This window comes from Eretmochelys imbricata, chromosome 24 (assembly GCF_965152235.1).
Source record: "Eretmochelys imbricata isolate rEreImb1 chromosome 24, rEreImb1.hap1, whole genome shotgun sequence".
Classification (NCBI taxonomy): domain Eukaryota; kingdom Metazoa; phylum Chordata; order Testudines; family Cheloniidae; genus Eretmochelys; species Eretmochelys imbricata.
The window spans coordinates 18,429,566-18,454,499 of NC_135595.1; the positions used below are offsets into that span (position 1 = coordinate 18,429,566).

The 24,934-nt window shown below is 55.2% G+C and overlaps 2 protein-coding genes across 2 annotated transcripts; both read right to left on the reverse strand.

The window, feature by feature from the left end:
* Nucleotides 1-537: 537 nt before the first annotated feature.
* Nucleotides 538-7,020, reverse strand: LOC144279869 (phospholipase A2 inhibitor gamma subunit B-like). Its single transcript, XM_077841562.1, has 6 exons — nt 6,927-7,020; nt 3,946-4,054; nt 3,336-3,452; nt 2,482-2,634; nt 1,991-2,131; nt 538-829 (listed from the first exon to the last, which is right to left on the reverse strand). Exons 2-6 carry the CDS (start codon nt 3,992-3,994, stop codon nt 615-617), a joined length of 675 nt encoding a protein of 224 aa, XP_077697688.1. The 5' UTR covers nt 3,995-4,054; nt 6,927-7,020; the 3' UTR covers nt 538-614.
* Nucleotides 7,021-13,648: 6,628 nt separating this feature from the next.
* LOC144279999 (phospholipase A2 inhibitor and Ly6/PLAUR domain-containing protein-like) lies at nt 13,649-19,280 on the reverse strand. Its single transcript, XM_077841694.1, has 5 exons — nt 19,232-19,280; nt 16,993-17,109; nt 15,234-15,383; nt 14,711-14,851; nt 13,649-13,839 (listed from the first exon to the last, which is right to left on the reverse strand). The coding sequence occupies exons 1-5, from the start codon at nt 19,278-19,280 to the stop codon at nt 13,649-13,651; spliced, it is 648 nt and encodes a 215-aa protein (XP_077697820.1).
* Between the last annotated feature and the right edge of the window lie 5,654 nt (nt 19,281-24,934).

The window sequence follows — 24,934 nt, forward strand, 5'->3', positions numbered from 1 at the left end:
CAGGGGTGCATCAGCTCAGCCCGCCCCCACCCCATGGATGATTCTGGGGAAGGGGCTGCATTCCCTGCCTGGCACAGAAAAGCTGGGGGCAGGTTACTGCCCGGCCTGGGGCTGGAAGGGGGCTGAGCTGTGGCAGCAGCTCCAGAGGGAGGGTTTGGAGTTGCAATCGCAGGCCCCACAGAGCAGCACCCCCCGGCACCGTGAGTCAGGAGGCGGCTGCCTGAGGCTGGGGAGCTCCCGCCCGGTCTCCTCCCCATGGCCTCGCTCCCGGTGCTGATGCTCCTGACTGCCCTGCCGCAGCCCCTGGATTGCTACGGCCGCTTGGCTGAGCCTGCGGGCGGCTCCTTGTGCCCCATGTCGGGCACAGGACTAACTGCACCATTCACCTGATGCGCGGCGGCCATGCTTCCGTTCTTACCCGGCTTCTTGACGGCCCCGCTCGTGAGAATTAAACAGAGAAACAACAAATCCAGAGTTTGCTCTCCAGTGTGTTTTATTCAGTGCAACAATATCCAGGGGAAGTGAGTCCAGCCGGGAAGCCCTGGTGGGGAGAGGGGCTAACACAGGCTCCAGGGTGGATTTCAGTGCAGTGGGGCTGTTGCATCGGGTGGGAATCAGGAGAGAAGCGTCAGCAGGAGGAGCCCAGCGAGGGCTGAGAGGAGGAGCCCGGCTGGTCCCGGAGCTGCGCTCACCACGGAGACCGTTGTGCATTTGGCCATGGTTAGATTTGCACGGATCCCTGCGACAGTCCCCGAACCCACTTGTAGGTGGTCGCAGATGGACTGGGAAACGCAGCCTTTCATCACCATCCGTACTGGGTTTCCACCTGCTGGGAGAGGGGACATGGAGGGGAGGGAAGCAAGCGATTGTGGTCAGGGGAGCAGCTCCACTCCTCAAGCTGGACTAGGACAATGGTCTCCCACCCCCGCCCCCAGGGCCCTGCCAAGCTCCCCCACAGCCTCCATCTCCCTGTCTGCTCTGCTCCCCCCAGCCTGTCTGAGCCTGGATGGCCTCCCGCTTCTCCTCTGCTCTGTGGCAGACCCACCGTGTCCTGGAGCATGTCACTTAGAGCCGACCAAAGGCATTCATAATGGATCAGGCCTGTATTAGCCACACCACTCATCTACAAAGCAGCAGCTCAGTGCTGGTGGCAGCGCTGGGATCTCTAAGCAGGGTGGCTTTGTAGTGAGTTATGGCACCACACTGGGACTCCACAAAACTAGGTTCAATTCCCTGCCACAGCCTTCCTATGTGACATTGGGCCTTGACGTTGGGCAAGTCATGGCACGACTCTGTGCCTCAGTTTCCCCCATCTTTAAAATGGGGAGAATGATCCTTTGTCTGTTCAGATTGCTGGTTCTTTGGCAGCAGGGACTGTTTCTTACAAGGAGTCTTTGTCATCTGGCAGAAGAGAGGACTCCGATCTCAGGGGTCAGTCCAGTACCTGGCACATCAGGGCATCCCAGGACTAAGCCAGGCCCTACCATGAAAAGGTTAGAGACTAACCTATAGACAGGCAATGGATGGAGGAGAACCAGAGGCACAGGGAGGGGAAGACACTGGCCCAAGATCACACCGGGGACCAGCACTGGGAACAGAACCCAGGTGTCCTGATCTGCAGCCGATCCTTTTACCTAGCGCAGCGGTTCTCAAACTTCATTGCACCGCGACCCCCTTCTGAAAACAAAAGTTCCTACACAACCCCAGGAGGGGGAACTAAAGCTTGAGCCCGCCCGAGCCCCAGTGCCCTAGGGGGGGAAGGCGCGGAGGGGGGCAAAGCCGAAGCCCAAGTGCTTCATCCCCAGCACAGGGGAGGAGGGGCCGTAAACTGAGCCCCACCACCCAGGCAGTGGCCCCATTAAAACAGGGTCACGACAGTTTGCGAACCCCTGGCCTTGTGGAACTGACACAGCGTCTCGCTTCTGCCCTATGGGGAGCGGGGGGGGGAGCCAAAAGAAAAATAACCCCAGAATAAATGAACTGAAGTTACCAGATGTTATGGTCCCAGCAGTGTCAAGACACTGGGTCTCGGAGCCAGTGCACTGTATGGTCTCTTCACGGCACTGCTCAGAGGACAGAGAGTAGCAGCCCCGGCAGCTCCGGTCATTGGGTTTGGTGTCGGCCGGGGGCACTGGGAAGAAGCGGAGCAAACGCAGTCAGCTCGGGGGACGAGCCCCAGGACGGGTCGGGGCCGGGAGAGCAGCTGGGGGCTGCACAGCTCAGCCCTGGGGGCCCCCTGCAGGGGGAGCTGTAGCTCCGGGGGATGCCGGGGGCAGGGGAGGGGTTTGCAGCAGGGAGCCCTGGACCCCGCCCCGGGTGGGGCCAGCTGGGTTCACAGCTGGGGGCAGCCTAGAGCCCCGCCCACTAAACTCCACCCAGCCAGGGGCTCAGTGTTATTCCATGGGGCGCCCCCTGCAGGGCGGGAGCACCAGGCCCGGGAAGGTAACGTGGGGCAGGAGAGATGGGGCTGGGGAGAGGTACCTATAACAATGGTTGCTTTGCAGGCGTCTCCCACGCAGCAGGCGATGCTTGTCCTGGTGGTCATTCCCTTCCCAAAATTCATCGAGACGTGGCCGGCTTTACATTGGCTGGATGTCACACAGTGCTTGTGAATGCTCTGGGTGTTCACTCCCGCTGCACAGGAGGAGAAGACAGATTTATTCCCCTTCCACTCCCACCCCACTGACGCCCATTTCACAACGATGCCCAGGTGCCATTAGCCTTCCTCTACCCATGGGGAAACTGAGGACCCATTTCAGCACCTAAATCCAACATTTAGATCCTTCTGCTCCCCACTCACGTGCCGCGTAACCCTGGGGGCCCCAAATCTTCTGCCCATTAAGTCCTTTTGTTACCAAAGTTCCCACCAGTGGGCACGTGCCAGGCTGCCAAGATCCTGACACTGGGCATTCAGCTCACCCCTTAGCCACGGTGGGATTTCCAAACTAAGCGTTCCCCGCTGATATCACCTGCGGGGCCTGATCCAGGAGACGCCCTCAGAGCACGCCCACTGGATCAGGCCCTGCACAAAGCCCAGCCGAGGAGGAGATGGGGGCGGGGTGGCCCCCAGACGCTCAGGAGCCCAGTGGGTCGGACGCTGCCTGTGGACGTGGGTGATCAGGTTCCAGGGCCTGTTTAACTATTTCATACAGTAGGGGAAGGCTTCAACAGGGGAAACAGAGACACGCACCCCGGAGGCCAGGGAGCCAGGCACGACCGTAGGAGGGGAGGGATCTGGGCTGAAGTCCCAGCCCCACAGGAGGGACTAGAACCCAGGCGTCCTGGCTCCCCAGCCTGTTTGCTGACCCAGGTTGGTTAAGGTCCCTCTCACCTACCCAATGTGGTTACTGTCCGAGCGATGGCACAAGACTCCTGCCCAGCTGGGCAGGTCTGCATGGCGCCCATGCAGCTGGTTCCTTGGCCTGCACAAACCTCACACTGCAGGCAGGACCCTGGGGGAAGGAGAGAGAACATGACGCGTCTAGATTTGTCCCTTCCCTTGAATTTAACTGACCCCAGCTGGGATCTGGCCCCATCGATATCAACGGAGCTACGGCCATGGGAATCCTGCAGAAATGCCTCTTATATCGTCTTGAGCTCATGTTACTGGAATTCAGATCTGCCTTCCAGAGCAGAGACAATCCCCTGCCAAGAAAGCCCTTGGCCTCTGGCCAGCTCTGAAATGTGCCAAGTGGGGATACATTTTAGTGATTTAAAGTATAAATATTTCCTCCCATTGTTTCACTCGTCGTCACGGGGACTTTGTGACTTCCAGCCCTCTCCTCCTCGGACGTTGTCACTCAGACGCCCGCAGCTCAGCCGCCGTTATTCTGTGGCTGCTTTTCGGTTACGTTCAGTAACAGTTTCACCCGACAGGTGGCTCTGAGCTGTTGGCATGTTGGAGAAGTTAGGAAATCAGCCCCTGTAGGAACAGACCCCACTCACCCGTTGCCAGGAGAGCAGCGAGGATGCAGACGGCAAGAGAAGCTTCCATGGTGATGGGGAAGCAGGAGATCGGCACTGGGGTCTGTGATGCAGCCAAATCACAGATGGGCTGAAATGAGATCATGCATGAGCCGGTCGACAGGGTGGGTGGAATCACAGAGCCGTTTGCCACAGCTCTGGAGTAACCGCACCTCTAACCCGCTTTGTGGGGCTGGTACATTCGCAGCACCCACCCGGAACAGTCAGAGACAAACTCAAATACTCCTGCTGGAAGATTGTAGCATAAGGTGACTGTTTCTGGGGATCCAGAACAATCGTACGCAACAACCACATACAAGAGAGAGACAAAGCAGGCTGCTCCCTACCACAGGGAGAGAGAGAACTCAGCCCACCTTGTTTCTTCTAGATTGCTTCTGGTCCCATGCTTCCCCCTGGAGCCCCCAAGACTGTCAGCAGGGCAAGGAAACTCCACTCCCCGCCCACACTTTTAAAGCGATAGCTTTCCATTGGTCCTCGACACACAATGTCCAACTCCCCGTAAAGCAGCTCTCAGCCACACCTGAGTTTTGACAGCGGAGGGATCCCTTATCCCTCCTCCAGAGCCAAATTCCTTTGTGTGTCAGGACCCGCCTCTCATGTGTGCCCCTTTTCTCTGGCCGATAGGGCCTGCAAACACAGTTCTTCCTGGGGGGGGGGAGAGAAGCACCCACCTCTCATGGCTGGCTCCCTTGCTCTCGGTTAGGTGTGACCTGCTTTTCTTTTTTGGTCTTACGTTAGGGTGGCGTCTACCTTTCGCGATCACCCCCTTGCCGCTGGTTCTCTCGGCTGAGCCGCACACGCTGTCCCCCATTCCGGGGTATACAGTCCCGAGTTCTTATCACGGCCCTGGTATGGGGCTGTAGCCCAGAGGCTTCTCCCCCGAAGCACTGCCTTCTTCAACCACCCAGCCGGGGCCTGTCTCGGCACCCGCAGCTGGTGTCCTTTTCAGCACCCCTCCCCGGGCTCAGTCTGCAACCAGACCCGCAGGGCCCATCTCGGTACCCTCGCCTGGTCCAGCCAGGTCCTGGGCTCAGCCCCCGGGGCTCAGCCTGCCCGCACTGACATTTTCATGGTCCTGCTGCTGCTCTACCCAGCCAGCCAACCAGCAAGGCGCCCGGTCTTTGGCAGCCTTCGCTGGGCCTGCCCGGTGAGCTCTCTGCAGTGAGCTGCCCGTGGCTTGCCACTTGTCTAGCCAGCCAGGCTCCCGATCCTCCCTCATCACACTCCAGGCAGGAACTGACCTTCTCTGCTCTGCTACTTGTCTTATATAGGGCCCTTCTGGCCCCAGATTGGCTGCTCCATCAGCCCCTCTGATTGGCTGCTCCTCTGCAGCCACTCTAGGCTGCCTGGAGGACTTCTCTCTGCTCTACTCTGGGGTAGGGTGAGGCAGGGCCATGAGGCCTCCAGCAGGGGGCCTCCAGACCTCGTCCGCCCTGCCGCAGCCCCCCTCTGGACGGCCTCCCCTTCCCCTGGGGGCCCCCACAGCATCACCCCAGATTCCCCAGGGGGAGGGGAAAACTACTGACCCCTCCCCCCAAGGAGATGGGGTTTTGTTCCCCGCACCACCCAGCAGTGGTGCCTCGGGGTCACTCGTCACAGACCATCAGGCAGACGGGGGGGAGACATCCCCCCTCCTTCCTGGCGGCAGCTGCCTCTGCCCCCCACCTCTGTGCACTGCGCTTGGGCACTTCCCACCCTTGGAGGGTGTCACGGCATTGCCAGTGCTCTGCAGCTGCCTCAGTTTCCCCCATGTGGCTGGGCACTCCGCCGCCCTCATGCTTCGTTCTGCCCCAGGCTCCCTGGCAAGGGCGGGGTGTGTGTGTGTGTGTGAGGGGGTGTGGTGGGGGCTAAAGGCAGGTGGCCCACAGGAGGGAGTTTAGGACCGGCAAACCCCGAGGAGTGGGGAGAGTTAGGAGGTAGGAGAAGGCTCCGGGGGAAAGCAGCGGCGAATGGGATAGTGCCAAACTTGGCTGCTGGCTACACGGTCCCTGAGCTGGGAGCTGGATTAGAGGGTGGGCCCGAGCCCCCCTCCCGGCTGCTGATGCTGAGTGCATTGGTCAAGAGGGAGTTGGATACCCTGGAAGGGGCGGGGGGACACGCACGGTGACCCGGCTGGAGGGCTGAGTCGTGAAGAGGAGGCTGCTGGAGAGAGAGACGCTGGAGGAGAACGCGGCGCCTGGCGGAGCTAATCCCCGGGACGGCCAGCAGGAGGCACCTCTCGCGGGGACTGAACCCCGTGACGGGGGGACAGAGCAGATCTCCCTGGTTGAAGGAGTCCAAGAATTGACCCGGGAGTAAATCTACCCCGTGTGGCAGTGGGCGGCTCTCTCACCCCACCCCACCCCTCAGGTTTAGGCAGCTGTTTGCACTTACTGGTGCTTCCCCTTTGAGACAACCCCACCACACCCATCAGATGCCGGGATCGCATGCCGGCTCTTGCCGTCAGTACAGTGTGTGTGGTGGAGGAGTGGGGCTGGGAGCCAGGAGTCCTGGGTTCTAGCCCCAGCTCTGGAAAGGGAGTGGAGGCTAGTGGATAGAGTGGGGAGGGGAGGCTGGGAGCCTGGACTCCTGTGTTCTCTCCCTGGGTATGGGAGGAAGTGGGGTCTAGTGCGACAGAGGAGGGCAGGGCTCCAAGCCAGGACTCCTGGGTTCTATCCCTGGCTCCAGCAGGGGAGTGGTGTCTAGTCGTTAGAGCAGGGGGCTGGGAGCCAGGACTCCTGGGTTGTCTCCCTGGCTCTGGGAGGGGAGTGGGGTCTAGTGGTTAGTGGTGGGAGGGCTGGGAGGCAGGACTCCTTGGTTCTATCCAAGTGGAGAGTGGGGGCTAGTGGATAGAGTGGGGAGGGGAAGCTGGGAGCCAGGGCAACTGGGTTCTATCACTGGCTACAACAGGGGAGTGCTGTCCAGTGGTTAGAGCACCAACAGACCAGAGGGGTATCACTTACCAAAAGTTCCTTGGAGTAAAGTGGGTCTCGGGTGAAGTCGGTGGCTAATTCTTTAGAGCAGAAAAGCTGTACCCGTCTCTCGCTCTGTCCTGTCTCTGTCTCTCTCTTTTTATAGAAGGGCTCAGTTATGTGCTGTGATGCAATATGAGAACTTAGATTCGCACGCTTCTGCTGGGAGAGTCTATAAGATTCTATTCCCCTCGCTGGCCCTGCCCATCCTTTGGGCGTCTGAGCACACTGTCAAATTCTCCGCCCTTCCTGCTGGAAAATCGAGTTAGAGGGATGAGTGAAACCAACTCCCCTTGGAAGGCTTGGGATGGCAACATAGGGTAGCCGGTCACACCAGGGACAGGGTGGCAGGACTTCTGGAAGACACTCAGACACTACAGTGATAGACGTGGTATAAAAACCTATATAGACTAGAATAAGGCCTTTTGCACAAATTGTAACATCTGGCATACACCTCTCAACTTAACCATTCGGCTTTACCTTAACCAAAGGAGAAGAGATCTACTGGAATAAGAATTACAAAATGCTGTATAGAAGATTTACGATTCCAATCCTTTTACAATAGTGTTCGCTTGTCTTGAAAAGTCTCCTGAAATAAATTGAACAGCGTACAAAAACCAACCAACCAAAATGCTCAACCAAACACTTCGCCAAATGCAGTTTAGGCCCATTCTCGGCTCAGTATTTGTAAATTGTGAAGAAAATTTTAGATTACAGGGTAAAACGCCCCCATTTACAATTTTTTTTTTTTTTTTTTTTTTTTACAATTACAAAAATAAAATTTGAAAAGAGCAGTCTTAGATTCCTAATTGCGGGCAGGGCCAAGATAACGGCATCATCTGACACCTCCACCAGCACCTACTTGGTTCCTTGACTTTTGGGCCACTGTCTTCAAAACCCATGTCTGACAAACCTCCTCTCGTTTCCTGACCTTTTTAGATGGTTCTTAAAACTGCATCTTCTCCAGTGACTTCTGCTAAACACGAGGTTTCTAATCGAAGGTCTCATGCAATAAAAAATAACACAAAAAGAAGCTTTACAAAAATTATTTATCCTAAACCATCCAATAATAAATGCAAGAACAGATTGCAATGATCGGAGGAATGAGGGAGATCAAAAGATACACAAACACATCCCAAAAGCATGCAAAGAGGCAAATGAAAAATGGTCAGAACAAAGAAGCCTTGAAATCAAAGAATATTAGACACAACCACAAAGAGATTAATTGAACCACAAAAAGAACCATGGGACAAAGAGAGAAGTTAAGAAAAGGAACAAACTCTACCAAAACTAATAAGTCAGAGGATGCCACAAAGCCAACAGCATCCTAAGAAGATGGATAGAATACGTGAAGGAATGTTTGATGATCCTGAAAAACTGGAAGATAGAGGCATTGAAATTGGAGAAGAAAAAACACCGGCTATTACAATGTGGAAACTAGAAAGAGCGCTAAAAAGTATAAAGCAAGGGAAAGTAGCTGGGGAGGAATGGATCGTGGTTGAAATGCACAATCCCTGAAGGACAATTCAGAAACTTGCCTGCCAGAACTTCTCAATCAAATATACATATCAGGAGAACTTCTGGAGGACTCCAAGAGGTCAATCTGTATTCCTATACCGAAGGTTGATAATGCTAGAGACTATGAAGAACATCAAACTATAAACCCAAGAAGCCGCACACTCACAGATCTGTGGAAAGTTGTTGGCACATGGACACATCTTGAGACAAGAATTAGCAGAAGCCAGCAGGGTATTGCCGAGGAGTGGCTTTGAGAAAGGCAATTTTTGCCCTGAGGATCTTATGGTAGCGTGGGAAAGAAGTACTTTGTAGAGTATGGAAAGGGATTTCATAAGCTCCAACACAACAAGTTGATACATATTCTTGAAGAATGTAGGATTGACTTCCAAGATCTGTAATTAACAACAAGCTCGTTCTGGGGACAGAAAGCAGCAATCCGAACGAAGTGTGAACTGCGTACTGCAGCATCAAAGAGGTGAACCCCATGGTTGCATTGTATCATTGAAACTATTTAGCATATAGGTAGAAGTTAGAATGAGGGAATGTTTAGAAGACACCGACCACGGCGTGCAGGTCAATAGCGCAGACATCAACAATGTAAGACACGCCAAGGAACCAGTTCAGAGCACTGCTTCCTTTTGAGAGCAAAGACAGCAAGAAATATGGAATGAGGATTAACGATATGATGATCTCTATGATGAGATAACTGGCTCTGTGGATATGAGGAAAGCAGTGGACATGATATAAATTGACTTTAGCAAAGCTTCTGATATTGTCTCCCACAGTATTCTTGCCAGCAAATTAAAAAAGTATGGATTGGATGAATGGACTATAAGGTAGTGTGACAGGGTCAGGCCAGATGGCTACAGGAGAGCAACAGAAGGCAGATATATTAGCCCCTGGTTAAGTAGGTCCCTTTGCCCTGGGTAAGGTAACAGGGAAGGTTTCAGAACAATCAGGAACCTTCTGGAGACACTTAAGACAGACAGGCTGATTAGAACACCTGCGGCCAATCAAGAAGCTGCTAGACTCAATTAAGGCAGGCAATCAGGGCACCTGGGTTTAAAAAGGAGCTCACTTCTGTTTGTGGTGTGCGTGTAAGGAGCTGGGAGCAAGAGGCGCTAGGAGCTGAGAGTGAGAACGCGGACTGTTGGAGGACTGAGGAGTACAAGCGTTATCAGATACCAGGAGGAAGATCCTGTGTTGAGGATAAAGAAGGTGTCGGGAGGAGGCCATGGGGAAGTAGCCCAGGGAGTTGTAGCTGTCACACAGCTGTTCCAGGAGGCTCTCTAGACAGCTGCATTCCACAGGGCCCTGGGCTGGAACCCGGAGTAGAGGGCGGGCCCGGGTTCCCCCCAAACCTCCCAACTCCTGGTCAGACACAGGAGGAGTTGATCTGGACTGTGGGTTCTCAAAAATGGCCAAACTGAGAGCTGCCGTGAAGCTCCTATGTGGGCAAATCCGCCAATAAGCGCAAGACCCACCAAGGTAGAGGAGGAACTTTGTCACAGTGGATAGAAAGCTGGCTAGATTGTCGGGCTCAACGGGTAGTGATCAACGTCTCGATGTTCAGTGGGCACCTGGTATCAAGCGGAGTGCCCCGGGGGTCAGTCCTGGGGCCGGTTTTGTTCAATATCTTTATTAATGATCTGGATGATGGGATGGATTGCACCCTCAGCAAGTTCACAGATGACACTAAGCTGGGGGAAAAGGTACATACGCTGGAGGGTAGGGATAGGATACAGAGGGCCCTAGACAAATTGGAGGATTGGGCCAAAAGAAATCTGATGAGGTTCACCAAGGACAAGTGCAGAGTCCTGCACTTAGGAAAGAAGAATCCCATGCACCGCTACAACTAGGGACCGAATGGCTCGGCAGCAGTTCTGCAGAAAAGGACCTAGGGTTACGGTTGACCGGAAGCTGGATATGAGTCAACAGTGTGAGCTTGTTGTCAAGAAGGCCAATGGCATTTTGGGATGTCTAAGTAGGGGCATAGCGAGCAGATCGAGGGAAGTGATTATTCCCCTCTATTCGGCATTGGTGAGGCCACATCTGGAGTACTGGGTCCAGTTTTGGGCCCCCCACTACAGAAGGGATGTGGACAAATTGGAAAGCGTCCAGCGGAGGGCAACAAAAATGATTAGGGGGCTGGAACATATGACTTATGAGGAGAGGCTGAGGATTGTTTAGTCTGCAGAAGAGAAGAGTGAGGGGATTTGATAGCAGCCTTCAACTACCTGAGGGGGTTTCCAAAGAGGATGGAGCTCGGCTGTTCTCAGTGGTGGCAGATGACAGAACAAGGAGTAATGGTCTTAAGTTGCAGTGGGGGAGGTCTAGGTTGGATATTCGGAAACACTATTTCACTAGGAGGGTGGTGAAGCCCTGGAATGCGTTCCCTAGGGAGGTGGTGGAATCTCCATCCTTAGAGATTTTTAAAGCCCAGTTTGACAAAGCCCTGGCTGGGATGATTTAATTAGGGTTGGTTCTGCTTTGAGCAGGGGGTTGGACTAGATGACCTCCTGAGGTCCCTTCCAAGCCTAATATTCTATGATTCTATGATAGGAAGACAAAAAGTATGGTAATACATAAAATGCACATGGAAGGCAACACCTGTGTCTTGATGCTCAAGTGGTGAAACAAATGAATAGTTTCCCCTCTTTAGGGAACCTAATAACATCCAACTGAAGAGGGGAGGAAGCAATCAGGAGAAGGACACAGCTTGCAAAAACTGCATCCAACAACTTCCCACGACTTCTGTGTCGTCGGAAGTTAAAAGGGCCACATCTGCTGCAGTGCTGCGCGTGTTTGGCCCCCTGTCCAGATGTCCTTAGAAAGAACACCGAGAGGCAACTCCAGCGTTTGAGCTTTGGCATTACAGGAGAAGGATAAAAATTCGCTGGATCACCAAAACTACGACCGACGGGGTGACGAGAAGGATGAATTCTACAACAGCACAATCAGTTGAGACGCTTGGTGAGAGAATAACAGCTTTCTGTTCACACGTGGTTTGGTCTTCGCAGAGCAACTCCATTCAAGGACACACACAGTCCGGCAGGATGGCAGGCAAACCAGAAAGAGGGGGAATGAGAGCCAGGTCGGAACCATCACCCGATGGGCTGGTCTCCAAAGTAGAGGGGAAGTTTTACACCTCTGTCCCGACAGTGGAAAAGACCACACCATGCTGGCGGGCTGCTGAGTTGGCTTTATCCCTGACTCCAAGTGACCCTGTGTCTGTTCTACCCCCCCACACCCCTCCCCCCAAAAAAAGAAATGATTCCTCAAACAATGCTCAGCAAAAGCGCCTCCGGTTCTCATCAGAAAACTCCAAGGCAGGTTCACACCCACGTACGTCTTAGCTTGCGATTCACTCCTCGTTGGGCCGGGAGCTCATCCCCCGCCATGTTCTGCCCTGCCCCGGGTTCCCTGCTAAGGGTGGGGCAGAGAGATGAGCTCCCGGGTCACGGCCGAAGACATCCAAGAACATCCACTGGAACCAGGGAGAGTCACGTCTCCAGCGCGGGAGCAGGGGGCTTTGCAATTCCAGCCCGGTCCAACGTTAACCGCGCCTGGCCTTTGACCAGCCGCTCGGGCGGGAAAGGGGGAACTGCATCAGCAACGCCCCTGATCTCGCTGCTCTGCAGCACCGTTGGCTGGAGGACCCCCGGGTTCATTTGGAGACGCCGGCATGGGTGTTCTCGGAGCCGCTGGCGTCTGTCCCGCCCTGTTCCCAGGAAAGGCGTTTCCCCGCCCCACCCCAGCAGTGGGTCAGCAGTTGTGAGCAGATGCCCAAAGCCCTGGATCGTGCAGACAGAGAAGGGGAGGTGAGGGCTGCTTCCTGAGCAGCGCCTGTGTGAGGGTGGTGGGCACCGTGCTGCTCCACAGGGGTCCCCCGTCACAGCCATTGGCCCGCAGTCCCCTCCCCGTACCCTGGAGAGAACCCAGCAGCCCCGTTTGAAGTGTGGACACAGCCTCCCACCCACTGCACTGCGCTGCACTTTCAAACCAGTGTCATCTGCGGTGACTTGTGGGGAAATGGAAGTGAGACCGGCTCACACCCTGGGCTGGGCCTCACTGTGGTCGGATGCAGCAGGAGGGCTGCGGGGACGGGGGGGGTGACAGTCACCAGATCCCCAGACCTTTCTGTACGGAACCCAGGAGTCCTGACTCCAAGACACTCCCCCACTCCAACTCACTCCACCCCCACTTTTCTCCCAGAGCTGGGGATAGAACCCAGGCATCCTGGCTCCCAGCTATTCCTGTTCTAACCACTAGACCCCACTCCCCTTCCAGAGCCAGAGAGAGAACCCAGGAGTCCTGGCTCCCAGTCCCCGTTGGAGGCTGAACTGACGTTGTCCTGGGCTGTGTAACCCCCAGCCCGTGTTGCCTGCTTTCCCCACTGGGGTCTTTCTGAGCCTAATCTTAGGGCACAGAATGGCTTCCATATCAGGCGAGACTAAAAAAATTAGGGCCGTTCAGCTTGGCAAAGAGATGACTTAGGGGGGATGCAACAAAGGGCTAAAAAATCATGCCATGGCATGGAGAAAGTGACTTGAGAACTGCTATTTCCCCATCCCACAGTACCAAAACCAGGGTGCACCCAATGAAATAAACAGGCAGAGGTTTTAATATGACTAAGAGGTCACACTTTTCCCCCACAATACACAGTTAACCTGTGGAACTCATTGCCAGGGGATATGGTGATGGGCAAGAGTGTAAATGGGTTGAAAAGAGAATTAGATGAGTTCATGGAGGATGGGTCCATCAAAGGCTATTACCCAAGATGGTCAGGGACTCAACCCCATGCTCAGAGTGTCCGTAAACCTCTGACTGCCAGAAGTCGGGAGGGGAAGTCGGGGTGGCTATGTCCTAAATTGCCATGTGCTGGGCACTGTCCCTGAAGCTTTGGTAATGGCCACTCTCAGACACAGGACACTGGACTAGCTGCACCATTCTCCTGACCCGGTGCGGCCGCGCTTCCGTTCTTAACTGGCTTCTTGACGGCACCACCCAGGAGAATTACATTTTTCTCCATTGAAATAAATAAAGAAATTCCAAAGAATTTGGTCTCTAGTTTGCAGCAATATTAAGGGGCTTGACTCCATCTGGGGAAGCGAGAATCCTTGGGTGGGACAGCGGCTAACACACGCTGCAGGGATGTATTTCCGTGCGGCGTCATCCTTGCACCGGGTGGGGAATCAGGAGAAAAGATGCAGCAGCGGGAGCTTGCCTGGCCCTGGTGCCCCATCCGCCGCGCCGGAGGCCGCTGTGCATTTGGCCCTGGTTTGACTTGCACTGATGCCTGCGAAGGTCGACAAACCCACTTTTAGCTGGCCGCAGATGGACTCGGAAGCGCAGCCCTTCATCGCCATCTGCACCGGATTTCCACCTGTGTGGGGAGGGGACTGGCAGTTGTCAGGGGAGCAGCTCCACTCCTTGAGCTGGACTAGGACACAGTGGTCCCCCCCATCCTCAGGGCCCCTTCAGACTCCCCCACAGCCTCTATCACGCCGTCTGCTCCCCCGCTACCTGCCCCGCAGCCTGTCTGGCCTGGGATGGCCTCCCCGTTCTCCTCCGCTCTGATGCAGACTCGGTGTGTGTCCTTGAACAAGTCACTTGCAGCCGGATCTAGAGCCTGCCAGTGAAACCCGTATTGGATCTAGCCAGTATTAGCTGCACTGCTCAGTGCTGGTGGCAGCAGTGGGATCTCTAATAAGGGTGGCTTCATAGTGATTTAAGGCCTCATGATAGGACTCTGCAAAACTAGATTCACTTCCCAGCCCTGACGCAGCCTTCCTGTGCAACCTTGGGCAAGTCACGGCACCGCTCTGTTCCTCACTTTCCCCCATCTTTTAAATGGGGAGAACGATCCTTATTTTGCCTGTTCCGATTGCAGCCTCTTTGTGGGGCAGGAACTGTATCCTGCTGGGAGTCCTTCAGCATCTGGCAGAAGAGGGGACCCCCATCTGGGTCGGAGCTCTGTGAAGCACCTGGCACAACAGGGGCTCTCAAGAGTAAGTCAGTCCTACCACGAAGAGCTTAGAGACTAAACTATACACAGGTAATGGACCAGACGTAAAGGGAGGGAAAGACACTGGCCCAAGGTCACACCAGAGGCCACAGCTGGGAATAGGACCCAGGTGTCCGGACCTGCAGCCGATATCTTTCCCTAGCGGCCCCCACACAGTGTCTCGCTTCTGCCCAACGGGGGATAGAACAACAAAGGAAAAATAACCCCAGAAGAAATGAACTGAGGTTACCAGTTGTTAGAGGCTCGACCATGTTGACACATCGGGGCTCGTCTCCAGTGCATTGTATGGTCTTCTCACTGCACTGATCAGCAAACACAGCGAAGCTGGCTGGGCAGCGCCGGCCATTGGGTTTGGGGTCGGCCGGGGGCACTGGGAAGAAGTGGAGCAAACGCAGTCAGCTCGGGGGACGAGCGCCAGGACGGGTCGGGGCCGGGAGAGCAGCTGGGGGCTGCACAGCTCAGCCCCGGGGGCCCCCTGCAGGGGGAGCTGTAGCTCCGGGGACGCCGGGGGGGCAGCAGGGGCAGGGGAGGGGTTTGCAGCAGGGAGCCCTGGACCCCGCCCTCGGTGGGATCAGCTGGGCTCACACCTGGTGGGAGCCTAGAGCTCAGCCCACTAAACTCCACCCAACCGGGGGCTCAATGTTATTCCAAGGGGCGCCCCCTTTGGGGCGGGAGGACCAGGCCCGGGAAGTTAACGTGGGGCAGGAGGTGCAGAGGGATGGGGCAGGAGAGGCGGAGCTGGGGAGAGGTACCTGTGACGGTGGCTGTTTTGCAGGCTTCTCCCAAGCAGCAGGCAAAGCTTGTCTGTGTTCTCATTCCCATCCCAAAATTCACAGAGAAGGGGCTGGCTTTACATTGACTCGATGGCATACAGCCCTGGAGAATGCTCTGGTTCTTAATTCCTGTTGCACAGGAGGAGAAAAACGGAGATTTATTCCCCTTCCACTTCCACCCCATCGACGCCCTCTTCATAGTGACGGCCCTGTGCCATTAGCCTTCCCCTACCCATGGGGAAACTGAGGCACGAAGAGGGGAAAGTGAGTCAGCCGCGGTCCCACAGGGCTAGACAAAGCGATTTCAGCACCTAAATCCAGCATTTATAACCTCCAGTTCAGAGGCAACACATGGGATGGGGGGCGGTAGGCCCGGGTTTGCTGGCCCCGCTCGGTCACATGGGGCAGCCGGGTCCACTCCCTGCACAGCAGCTGCTGGAGCCAGTGAGCCGGTAGCTGCTGCCGGGGGGAGCAGCAGCTGCTAACAGCTGGGAGCGGAAGTCGGGGGAGCTGCAGAGGGTAAGGCGGGGGTGTTTGGAGGGGCCATGACTCAAGCTATAGTAGGGGTGAAAATTTAAATTGTCTCCCCCCCCCACTATCTGCAGGCACCAATTGTCTCTGCTCCAGCTCCCCACTCAGCTGCCACGTAACCCTGGGGACCCCGAATCTCCTGCCCGTAAAGTCCTTTCGTTGCCAAAGTTTCCAACAGGGGGTACATGTTGGGCTGCCGAAATCCCGACGCTGTGTGTCCCGCTCACCCCTTAGCTGCAGCGGGATTCACAGACACAGTGTTCCCCTGCCGATATCACCTACGGGGCTTGATCCAGGGGATGCCCTCGGAGCACGTCCGCCAGATCGGGCCCTGCGCAAAGCCCAGCCTGGGGAGGAGATGGGGGCAGGGGGTGGCCCCGTATGCCCAGGAGCCCAGTGGGTCAGACGCTCTGCATGGACGTGGGGAAATCAGGTACAAGGGAATGTTTAACTATTTCATACAATTTGGGGCGGCTTCAACAGGGGAAACAGAGAGACCCCCCCAGATCCAGGGGGGCAAACACAACCGTAGGAGGGGAGAGACCTGGGCTGAAGACCCCAGCCTGATTCGGGCCGAGTGGGGATTTGAACTTGGCTCCCCCAGGGTCCAGCTGAGTGCCCAGCTATTGGGATCTCCCGGCAGCCCCTCCTCCACCGCCGTCATTCACGAGGAAGGGCTGACCCGGTCCAGATGCCGGACTCCCGGCACGGGGTTCCCAGACATGGGTCCCAGGCAGAACTGGCCACCTCCGTGCAGCCGGGACTTAGGGGCCAAGCAGACCTTAGGACACACCCCTCTCCTCGGCATTTCCTATTGGCTGGCTTAGGGGGCTGCCCACTTGACGCGCTGGCTTTTGTGGTTCCCATCCTCAGTGGGCCCCTGGCTAGTCACCTGGGAGCTCGGCATCGCAATTGAGCTCGTCCACAGGGACTGGCATAGAACCCAGGCGTCCTGGTTCCTTACTCGCTGCCCACGGCAATGCACTCCACTCCCTTCCCGGAGCTGGGACAAGTAGAGGACCCAGGTGTCCTAGATCCTAGTCTGTTCCCTGACCCACGTTGCTTAGGGTCCATCTCACCCGGTTCTTAATTTGTGCCAGGGCTGAGCCCCGGCTCCTCTGGGCTCGCTGCCTCGGTTATGAAAGGAAGAAGAGGGCTTCCACCCCAGCACCTCTCGCATGACAAATCAACCCCTGATCTCACCTACCCACTGTGGATGCTGTCACAGCGATGCCACAGGAATCTTCCCCAGCGGCGCAGGCCTCCAGGTCGCCCGTGCAGCTGGTTCCTAGGCCGAAGCAAACCTCACACTGCAGACAGGCCCCTGGAGACGGAGCGAGAACATGAGCCACCTGGATCTGTCCCTCCCGCGCCTTCCCCTGGGCTCTGTGGGGAAGCACCGGGTGCAGCGGCCTGGGGTCCCTCATCCCTCATCAACGCGCTGCCCCAGCACTGTCGACGGTCCCAGCTGGCTACAGGCATTTCACGCTACTCGGGGGCTCCATCTCCCTGGACTTTGCTGCGGATTTTAGTTCCCCAGTGGTTTTTCCCACCTCACAAACCCCAGAGAGATCCCCAGCGGGTGTGAGCTGGTGGCGATCTCCCCAGGTGGTGCAGCAAGGGCCGACTGACAGCTGCCATCGAGTCCAGTGCAGCTGCGCCCCCCTGACACCGGCTGGGCCCTGGCCCCACTAACACCGGCTGGGGGTCACATAGAACGGCCCTTCAGATTCCCTTAAGTTCCTGCTACGGTGCCATTCACACAACAGACAATCCCCATTCAAAATGTCCTTGCTGGCCAACCCTGAAACATGCCCAGTCACGACACTGTTCTAGTGATTAAAACTGTAAATATTTCCTCCCATTTCCACAATTCTTTCACTCACTGTTACAGGGACTTTGTGACTTCCAGCCCTCTCCTCCTTGGACGTTGTCACTCAGATGCCCCCAGCTCAGCCCCCGTTATTCTCTGGCTATTCAGTTACTTTCATAGAATCATAGAAGATTAGGGTTAGAAGGGACCTCAGGAAGTCATCTAGTCCAACCCCCTGCTCAAAGCAGGACCAATCCCCAATTTTTGCCCCAGATCCCTAAATGGCCCCCTGTTAGCCGACGGCCAAGGATGTTTGGTGAGGTGCCAGCTATGCCCGTTTATACCATCCGTGACTTTAACCGCTAGGACGCACTGTCCCTTCGCGGCGGGCAGCCCGGGCTAGGCTGACGGATGCCCCAAGGTCCTAACCACCCGTGACTTTAACTGCTAGAGCTCAGAGCTCCTTCGCAGCGGGCAGCCAGGATTGACTGACAGGTGCCCCAAGAGTTTGCCCCGTGGAGGCAGCACAACTCAACACTAGGCTCTTAGTACTCTCACCTCATGGCCAGGCTTTAGAGCCAAAACGGCTGAGGTTCTTTCATTGTGTTGGCTGCTTTACAGTAAACCAGAGAAACAAGTCAGGCTTATGCACAAATGGTTACCAAAATTTATTAAGCTAGATTCTAATCATGTGGTTACAAAATTGCTAGTGCCTACTTATTTAAATGTAGAGATGTTCCACACACAAACAAGTTACAAAACTGAAGCCACAATCCCAAAGAAAGAAAACAAAGTATAGAGCTCTATTTCAAAATATGTGTACACTAAAGATAGGAGATCAGGTGTGGGTGCTTCTTACCCTCCTTGCATCTCTCGATTCCAGCGGTGCCAAGCCAGGATCGGTCACTCAATTCCGCGGAAAGACGAATAAGGGACAAGGCGTAGGGGCCCTCTTAGCTGCAGAAGCCTTGGGAGGCTGTCACTTATCTGACCAGCAGATAGATAGTGAAAAGCACTCCAAAATCATGGTGCTGTAGGTCCCCTACTTATACCTCTGTACTCCTTTATTCTCTTTCTCCTTTCTTATGCCAAATTGAGGCTGGTCTGTCTGGGTGACGCCAGCTTTCGCAAGAGTAGTTTACACTTGCAAGGGAGAGAGACAATAAGTGTCGACTACTGGACATTTCTTTTATCAGGGTAAATATTTTCCCACCTAGGATGTTGGTGTGTGTGCATCACGCTATTTAGTAGGGGCTAAGAGCCATGTCTGTCACAGGGCCTCTGCCTGCTGTGAGCTTAATCGTTGTATCTGCTCCCAGAGGCACACTGTAGCAGCACACCTGTGCTTTCACAGCTTCAAAGGCTGTGCTGGAATATATGTTAAGTGCCCTGTTCCGGCTTCCTCCTGTGTTTCCAGCAATGCTGGTCTGGGGGGGGGGGGGGGCTGGCTGTCTGGCTACACCCCCTCAAGGATTAAACTCACAACCCTGGGTTTAGCAGGCCAATGCCCAAACCACTGAGCTATCCTTCCCCCGAACTGTTCGTCCACGGTTTCACCCGACAGGTGGCTCTGAACTGTTGGTACGTTGGAGAAGTTAGGAAATCAGCCCCCGTAGGAACAGACCCCACTCACCCGTTGCCAGGAGAGCAGTGGGGATGCAGGCAGCAAGAGAAGCCTCCATGGTGATGGGGAAGCAATAGATCAGCGCTGGGGTCTCTGATGCAGCCAAATCTCTGGCCAGGGGATTTATGACAGACGGGCTGAAATGAGATCAGAAGAGGTTGGACATGCATGAGCCGGTTGACAGGGTGAGGGTATCCTCAGTTCTGAGGTAGCCAAAACCCTCACCCCTTTGTGGCTGGTATGTTGGTGGCACCCACCTGGAGAAGTCAGAGACAAACCAGAAATGCTCCTGCTGGAAGGTTGTGGCGTAAGGTGTCTGTTTCTGGGGAACCAGAACGATCACACACAAGCACCACTGTCCCGGAGTCCCCGGGCGATGCTCTGGACCTGCTCCCCATGAAGCCAGGCAGGACTCTGGGGCAGTCGCCTTTCTGGGAGCAGCCTGTCTGCAGGACACACAGCTCACCCGGCTCCACCTTCCTGGGTCTGAGCTCGGAGCCTTCAGCATCCTCTGCCCCTCCGTGCGCTTCCCACAGCCAGTCCGCCCAGGCGGGGTCCTGGGGGAGCCAGAGGGTCCTAAACCCCAACTCCGCAGTCAGATGGGACTCTCAGCCAGCCAGGAAAACAGAAGGTTTATTAGACGACAGGAACATGGTCTAACACAGAGCTTGCAGGTGCAGAGAACAGGACCCCTCAGCTGGGTCCATTTTGGGGGGCAGTGAGCCAGACAACCACGTCTGCCCCTCACTCCATGTCCCAGCCAGCCCCCAACTGAAACTCCCTCCAGCCCCTCCTCCCCTGGGCTTTGTTCCTTTCCCGGGCCAGGAGGTCACCGGATTCCTTTGTTCTCCAACCCTTTAGCTCTCACCTCCCAGGGGGGAAGGGCCCAGGCCATCAGTGGCCAGGAAACAGGGTGTCGGCCATTCTCTGTGTCCAGACTCCTGCACACACCTGCCCTCTAGGGCTCTGCAATGATCATACACCCTTACCCCACCCCCTAGATACTTAAGAACTGCCTAGGGGAAACTGAGGCACCCCCACACTATTCAGAGGAAACATTAAGAACAGTCCCACTTCGTCACAACCACAAACAAGGGGGAGACAAAACAGGCTGCTCACTATGGCAACGAGGGACAACTTAGCCCACCTTGTTCCAGGCTGTTTCATTACAAACTGCCTCTGGTCCCACACTTCCCTGCAGAGCTCCTTAGACTGCCAGCAGGACCAGAAAACCCCACAAACTCCCCTGACCCCACTCTTAAAGTGATAGCTTGCCACTGCAATCCATCCTTGAGACACCACGTCCAGCTCCCTGCAAAGCGGCTCTCAGACACACACTACTTTCAATAGCGTAGGGATCCGAGGGCCCAGATCAGGGCAACCCCTTATCCCCTTGCAGAGCCAAAATCCTTCTGTGTCCTGCTCCCCAGAGAACAGGGTCTGGATCCCTGCGCCGTCACCCCAGATTCCCCAGGGGTAGGAGGAATTGTACTGACCTCTCCTTCCCCACCTCCTTGGGTCATTCACGTTGCCACAGACCATCAGATAGACCATCAGCCATAGACTGGGGGAGGAAATTCCCCCTCCCTCCTGGCGGCAGCTACTTCTGCTCTCTCCCTCCCCCACCCCTGAGCACTGCACTTGGACACTTCCCACCTCTGGCGGGTGTTGCAGCATTGACAATGCTTTGCAGCTGCCTCAGTTTCCCCACCTGTGGTTGGGATCTCACCCACCCTCATGCTCTGTTCTGCCCCATACTCCCTGACAAGGGGGGAAAGAGCTGATTTCCTGGTCCCAGCTAAAGGAGTCCAAGAGTCTACGGGGGAGTCAGAGAGTCCCCTCTCCGGCGTGTCAGCAGGCGGCTCTCTCCCCTCACCCCACCCTCAGTCTCAAGCAGCTCTTTGCCCTCGCTGGGAAGAGAACTGGAGCACAGCGATATTTGCCTTTTGATATGACCCCATTTGCATGCTGGCTCTTGCCTTCATCCTCAATCATAGAGTGGAGGAGTGGGGCTGGGTTCTATCTCAGCTCTGGGACGGGAGTGGGGGTCAGAGAGGGGGCTGGGTGAGAGCCAGGACTCCTGGGTTCTCTTCCTAGCTCTGGGAAGGGAGTGGGGTCTAGGGGTTAGAGCACCAACAGACCAGAGGGGTATCACTTACCAAACGCTCCTTAAAGTTTGCCTGGCGTGAAGCGGGTGGCTGACTCTGCAGAGTGGAAAAGCTGAACCCGTCTCTCCTTCCGCCCTGTCACACGGGGTCTGTCTCTGTCTCTCTTTATAGAAGGGCTCAGGTACCTGCTGTGATGCAATACAGGAACTTACATGGATTTCCACACGTCGCCTGGTTTGACGAAGTGGGAGTGTTCTTAATGTTTCCTCTGAATAGTGTGGGGGTGCCTCAGTTTCCCCTAGGCAGTTCTTAAGTATCTAGGTGGGATAAGGGTGTATGATCATTGCAGAGCCCTAGAGGGCAGGTGTGTGCAGGGGTCTGGACACAGAGAATGGCCGACACCCTGTTTCCTGGCCACTGATGGCCTGGGCCCTTCCCCCCTGGGAGGTGAGAGCTAAAGGGTTGGAGAACAAAGGGATCCAGTGAACAAAGCCCAGAGGAGGAGGGGCTGGAGGGAGTTTCAGTTGGGGGCTGGCTGGGACATGGAGTGAAGGGCAGACGTGGTTGTCTGGCTCACTGCCCCCCAAAATGGACCCAGCTGAGGGGTCCTGTTCTCTGCACCTGCAAGCTCTGTGTTAGACCATGTTCCTGTCGTCTAATAAACCTTCTGTTTTACTGGCTGGCTGAGAGTCACGTCTGACTGCGGAGTTGGGGGGCAGGACCCTCTGGCTTCCCCAGGACCCCGCCTGGGCGGACTGGCTGTGGGAAGCGCACGGAGGGGCAAAGGAGGCTGAATGCTCCGAGGTCAGACCCAGGAAGGGGGAAGCCGGGTGAGCTGTGTGTCCTGCAGACAGGCTGCTCACAGAAAGGCGACTGCCCCAGAGTCCTGCCTGGCTTCATGGGGAGCAGTTCCAGAGCATCGCCCAGGGACTCCGTGACACCTGGTAGAGTCCATAAGTTTCTATTTCTCTCACCAGCCCTGCCCACCCTTTGGGTATCTGTGCACACTGACAAATCCCCCTCCTTTCCTGCCGGGAAATTGAATTAGAGGAATGTGTGATACCAACTCCCCTCGGAAGGCTTGAGGTGGCAATGCAGGGTAGCAGGTCACACCAGGGACAGGGTGGCAGGACTCCTGGGTTCTGTTCCTGGTGCCATGTCGATTAAGGGCAGGACCCTTGGATCCTACTCCAGTCCTCGGGACAAGCGAGATCCAATGGTGAGAGAAGTCGGGGTGGGAGCCTGGACGCCTGGGTTCTATAGACTGGAAAGTGGGTCATAGTAGGGTTGTAGTAGCAGGATTTTATGTTTGTATTTTGTATAATTTAGAATGAAGGACAAAGAATAATAATGTAGCCTGCATTAAATGTATTGATGTATGATTTGACCATATTCTGCCAGCCACCCTTTCTGAAAGCAGGAAGGAACGGCCTAGTGGGCTATTGGTAGAGATGCATCAGCCAGAATCTTGTGTCTGAAGCTGATTTCAAGGCAGTAACAGACCGTTAGGATCACCACTTTGTTGTAGGTTTAAAATTAGCATTTTGAAATAAGTAAAAGAATGCCGTGATTGTTTTCTCCTGCATTGCAATTTGATGTTCCTGTTCAAATGCTCCATGTAAATCAGTCCTGTTTTGCGTGTGAATGAGGAATGTGTGTGTTAGAAGATAAGTTTTAGACTAGCAGCCGTGTTAGTCTGTATCCGCAAAGAGAACAGGAGGACTTGTGGCACCTTAGAGACTAACAAACTTATTAGAGCATAAGCTTTCATCAGCTACAGCTCACTTCATCGGATGCATAGAATGGAACATATAGTAAGAAGAAATATATACACATGCAGATAAGTTGGAAGTTGCCATACAAACTGTGAGAGGCTAATTAGTTAAGATGAGCTATTATCAGCAGGAGAAAAAAACTTTTGTCGCGATAATCAAGCTGGCCCATTTAGACAGTTGACAAGAAGGTATGAGGGTACTTAACTTCAGGGAAATAGAGTCAATATGTGGAATGACCCAGCCGCTCCCAGTCTCTCTTCAAGCCCAAGTTAATGGGATCTAGTTTGCAGATTAATTCAAGCTCAGTAGTTTCTCCTTGGAGTCTGTTTTTGAAGCTTTTGTGTTGCAAAATTGCCACCCTTAAATCTTTTACTGAGTGGCCAGGGCAATGCCCCTCTGCCATGTACATTGGCCAAACTGGACAGTCTCTACGCAAAAGAATAAATGGACACAAATCTGACATCAGGAATCATAACATTCAAAAACCGGTAGGAGAACACTTCTGGCCACTCAGGAAAAGACTTAAGGGTCCAGGCTTAGCCGGTTTGACCGGGGGAAATCCGAAGAATATCTAGGAACCAGAATGCTAAACTTCACAGTGGCGGGTCAGAGGCAAGTTGGAAGACCAAACCGAGATGGATGGATGGCACACAAAAGGCTCTGATTAATGCGGACCTGCTACAAGGCAGACTGAAACTGAACAGGGGGACCTGGGGTGTGGGGCTAAGGTGAGACGAACATGTTGCAGCACCCCAAAGTGTCCCGTGCATCTGACTGTGATACAGTCTCTCTGGGAACATCCCCTTCTTATTGCCAGGCCCCCGGCTCCCACGGGCCAGCCCCACGGCTCTGCTACTTCAAGGCTGGGTCCCTGGGTCCAGGACATCTGTTTCGTACCGTGGCTCCTTCAGCAGGTCCCAAAGCGTTTGCACCTACGTTGGAGGCTGAACTGACGTTCTCCTGTGTAGCTCCCAGCCTGTGCGTGCCAAAGTGGGAATTTTCTTAGTGTTTTGTCTGAAGCCTGTGTGTGCCTCAGTTTCCCCCGTGTGTTGCACAAGAATCTAGGTGGTGGGACAAGGGTGTGTGGTTGTGCAGAGACCCCGAGAGGGCAGGTGGGACTGCCATGTCCTCTAGCTGCCTGGGCCCAGACAATGGCTGGACACTCTGTATCCTGACCACAAAGGGCTGGGGCCCATCTTGGGCAAGGGCCAGCTGGAGGAGCTGGGGAACAGCGAAAAGTGGAGGCCAGGTGACCCATTGCCCAGGGTGGAGGAGGAGTGGAGGAGAGGCACTGGGTGTGACGGAGGGTGGGCTGCTGGAAGCTGGGTGGTCTCCTGGGTTGGGAATTGGGGGGTGGGGGAGCCCAAGGCTCTGGGTCCCCCCAAGATGGACTTTCCCGAACCTCCCTGCTTACTGTGCTAACAGTCTCTGTTCTACGCTGTGTTTCCGATGACTAGTATCCTGTCTGTGTCACAGGCTGGCTGAGGGTCACTGCTGACTGTGAATTTGGAGTGCATGGCCCCTTTTGGGGGGCAGGTAAGCCTTCCCCAGGTGTCCCAGTGAGGGGCACTCCCTGCGGGGAGCTCACAGTGTGAACAGAGGGCTGAATGCGCTGAGGTCAGAGGCTGGCCCTGGTGAGAATCTGGCCCGAGGGGAGTCACTGCAGGAGGGTCCTGTCTGAATTTCATTCCGAGCGGTTCCTGAGCAAAGAGCTTGGGTGCCCGGGACACTGGGCTGCCTAATTTCCCGACTAGGGTCTTTCTAGGTCTTATCTTAGGGCACGGAACTGCTTTCATTCGAGGGGAGACTAAAATGATTAGGGCCATTCA

Excerpts from the sequence above, each read along its gene's own strand:
- LOC144279999 (XM_077841694.1), bottom strand. The coding sequence starts at position 19,280 with ATGGAGGCTTCTCTTGCTGCCTGCATCCCCACTGCTCTCCTGGCAACG. Across the intron at positions 14,852-15,233 it reads CAAAACAGCCACCGTCACAG|TGCCCCCGGCCGACCCCAAA; the intron begins GTACCTCTCCCC and ends ACTTCTTCCCAG. Across the intron at positions 13,840-14,710 it reads GGTCGAGCCTCTAACAACTG|GTGGAAATCCGGTGCAGATG; the intron begins GTAACCTCAGTT and ends CTCCCCACACAG.
- LOC144279869 (XM_077841562.1), bottom strand. The coding sequence starts at position 3,994 with ATGGAAGCTTCTCTTGCCGTCTGCATCCTCGCTGCTCTCCTGGCAACG. Across the intron at positions 2,635-3,335 it reads TCGGACAGTAACCACATTGG|CGGGAGTGAACACCCAGAGC; the intron begins GTAGGTGAGAGG and ends CCTCCTGTGCAG. Across the intron at positions 830-1,990 it reads TGCTGGGACCATAACATCTG|CAGGTGGAAACCCAGTACGG; the intron begins GTAACTTCAGTT and ends CCCCTCTCCCAG.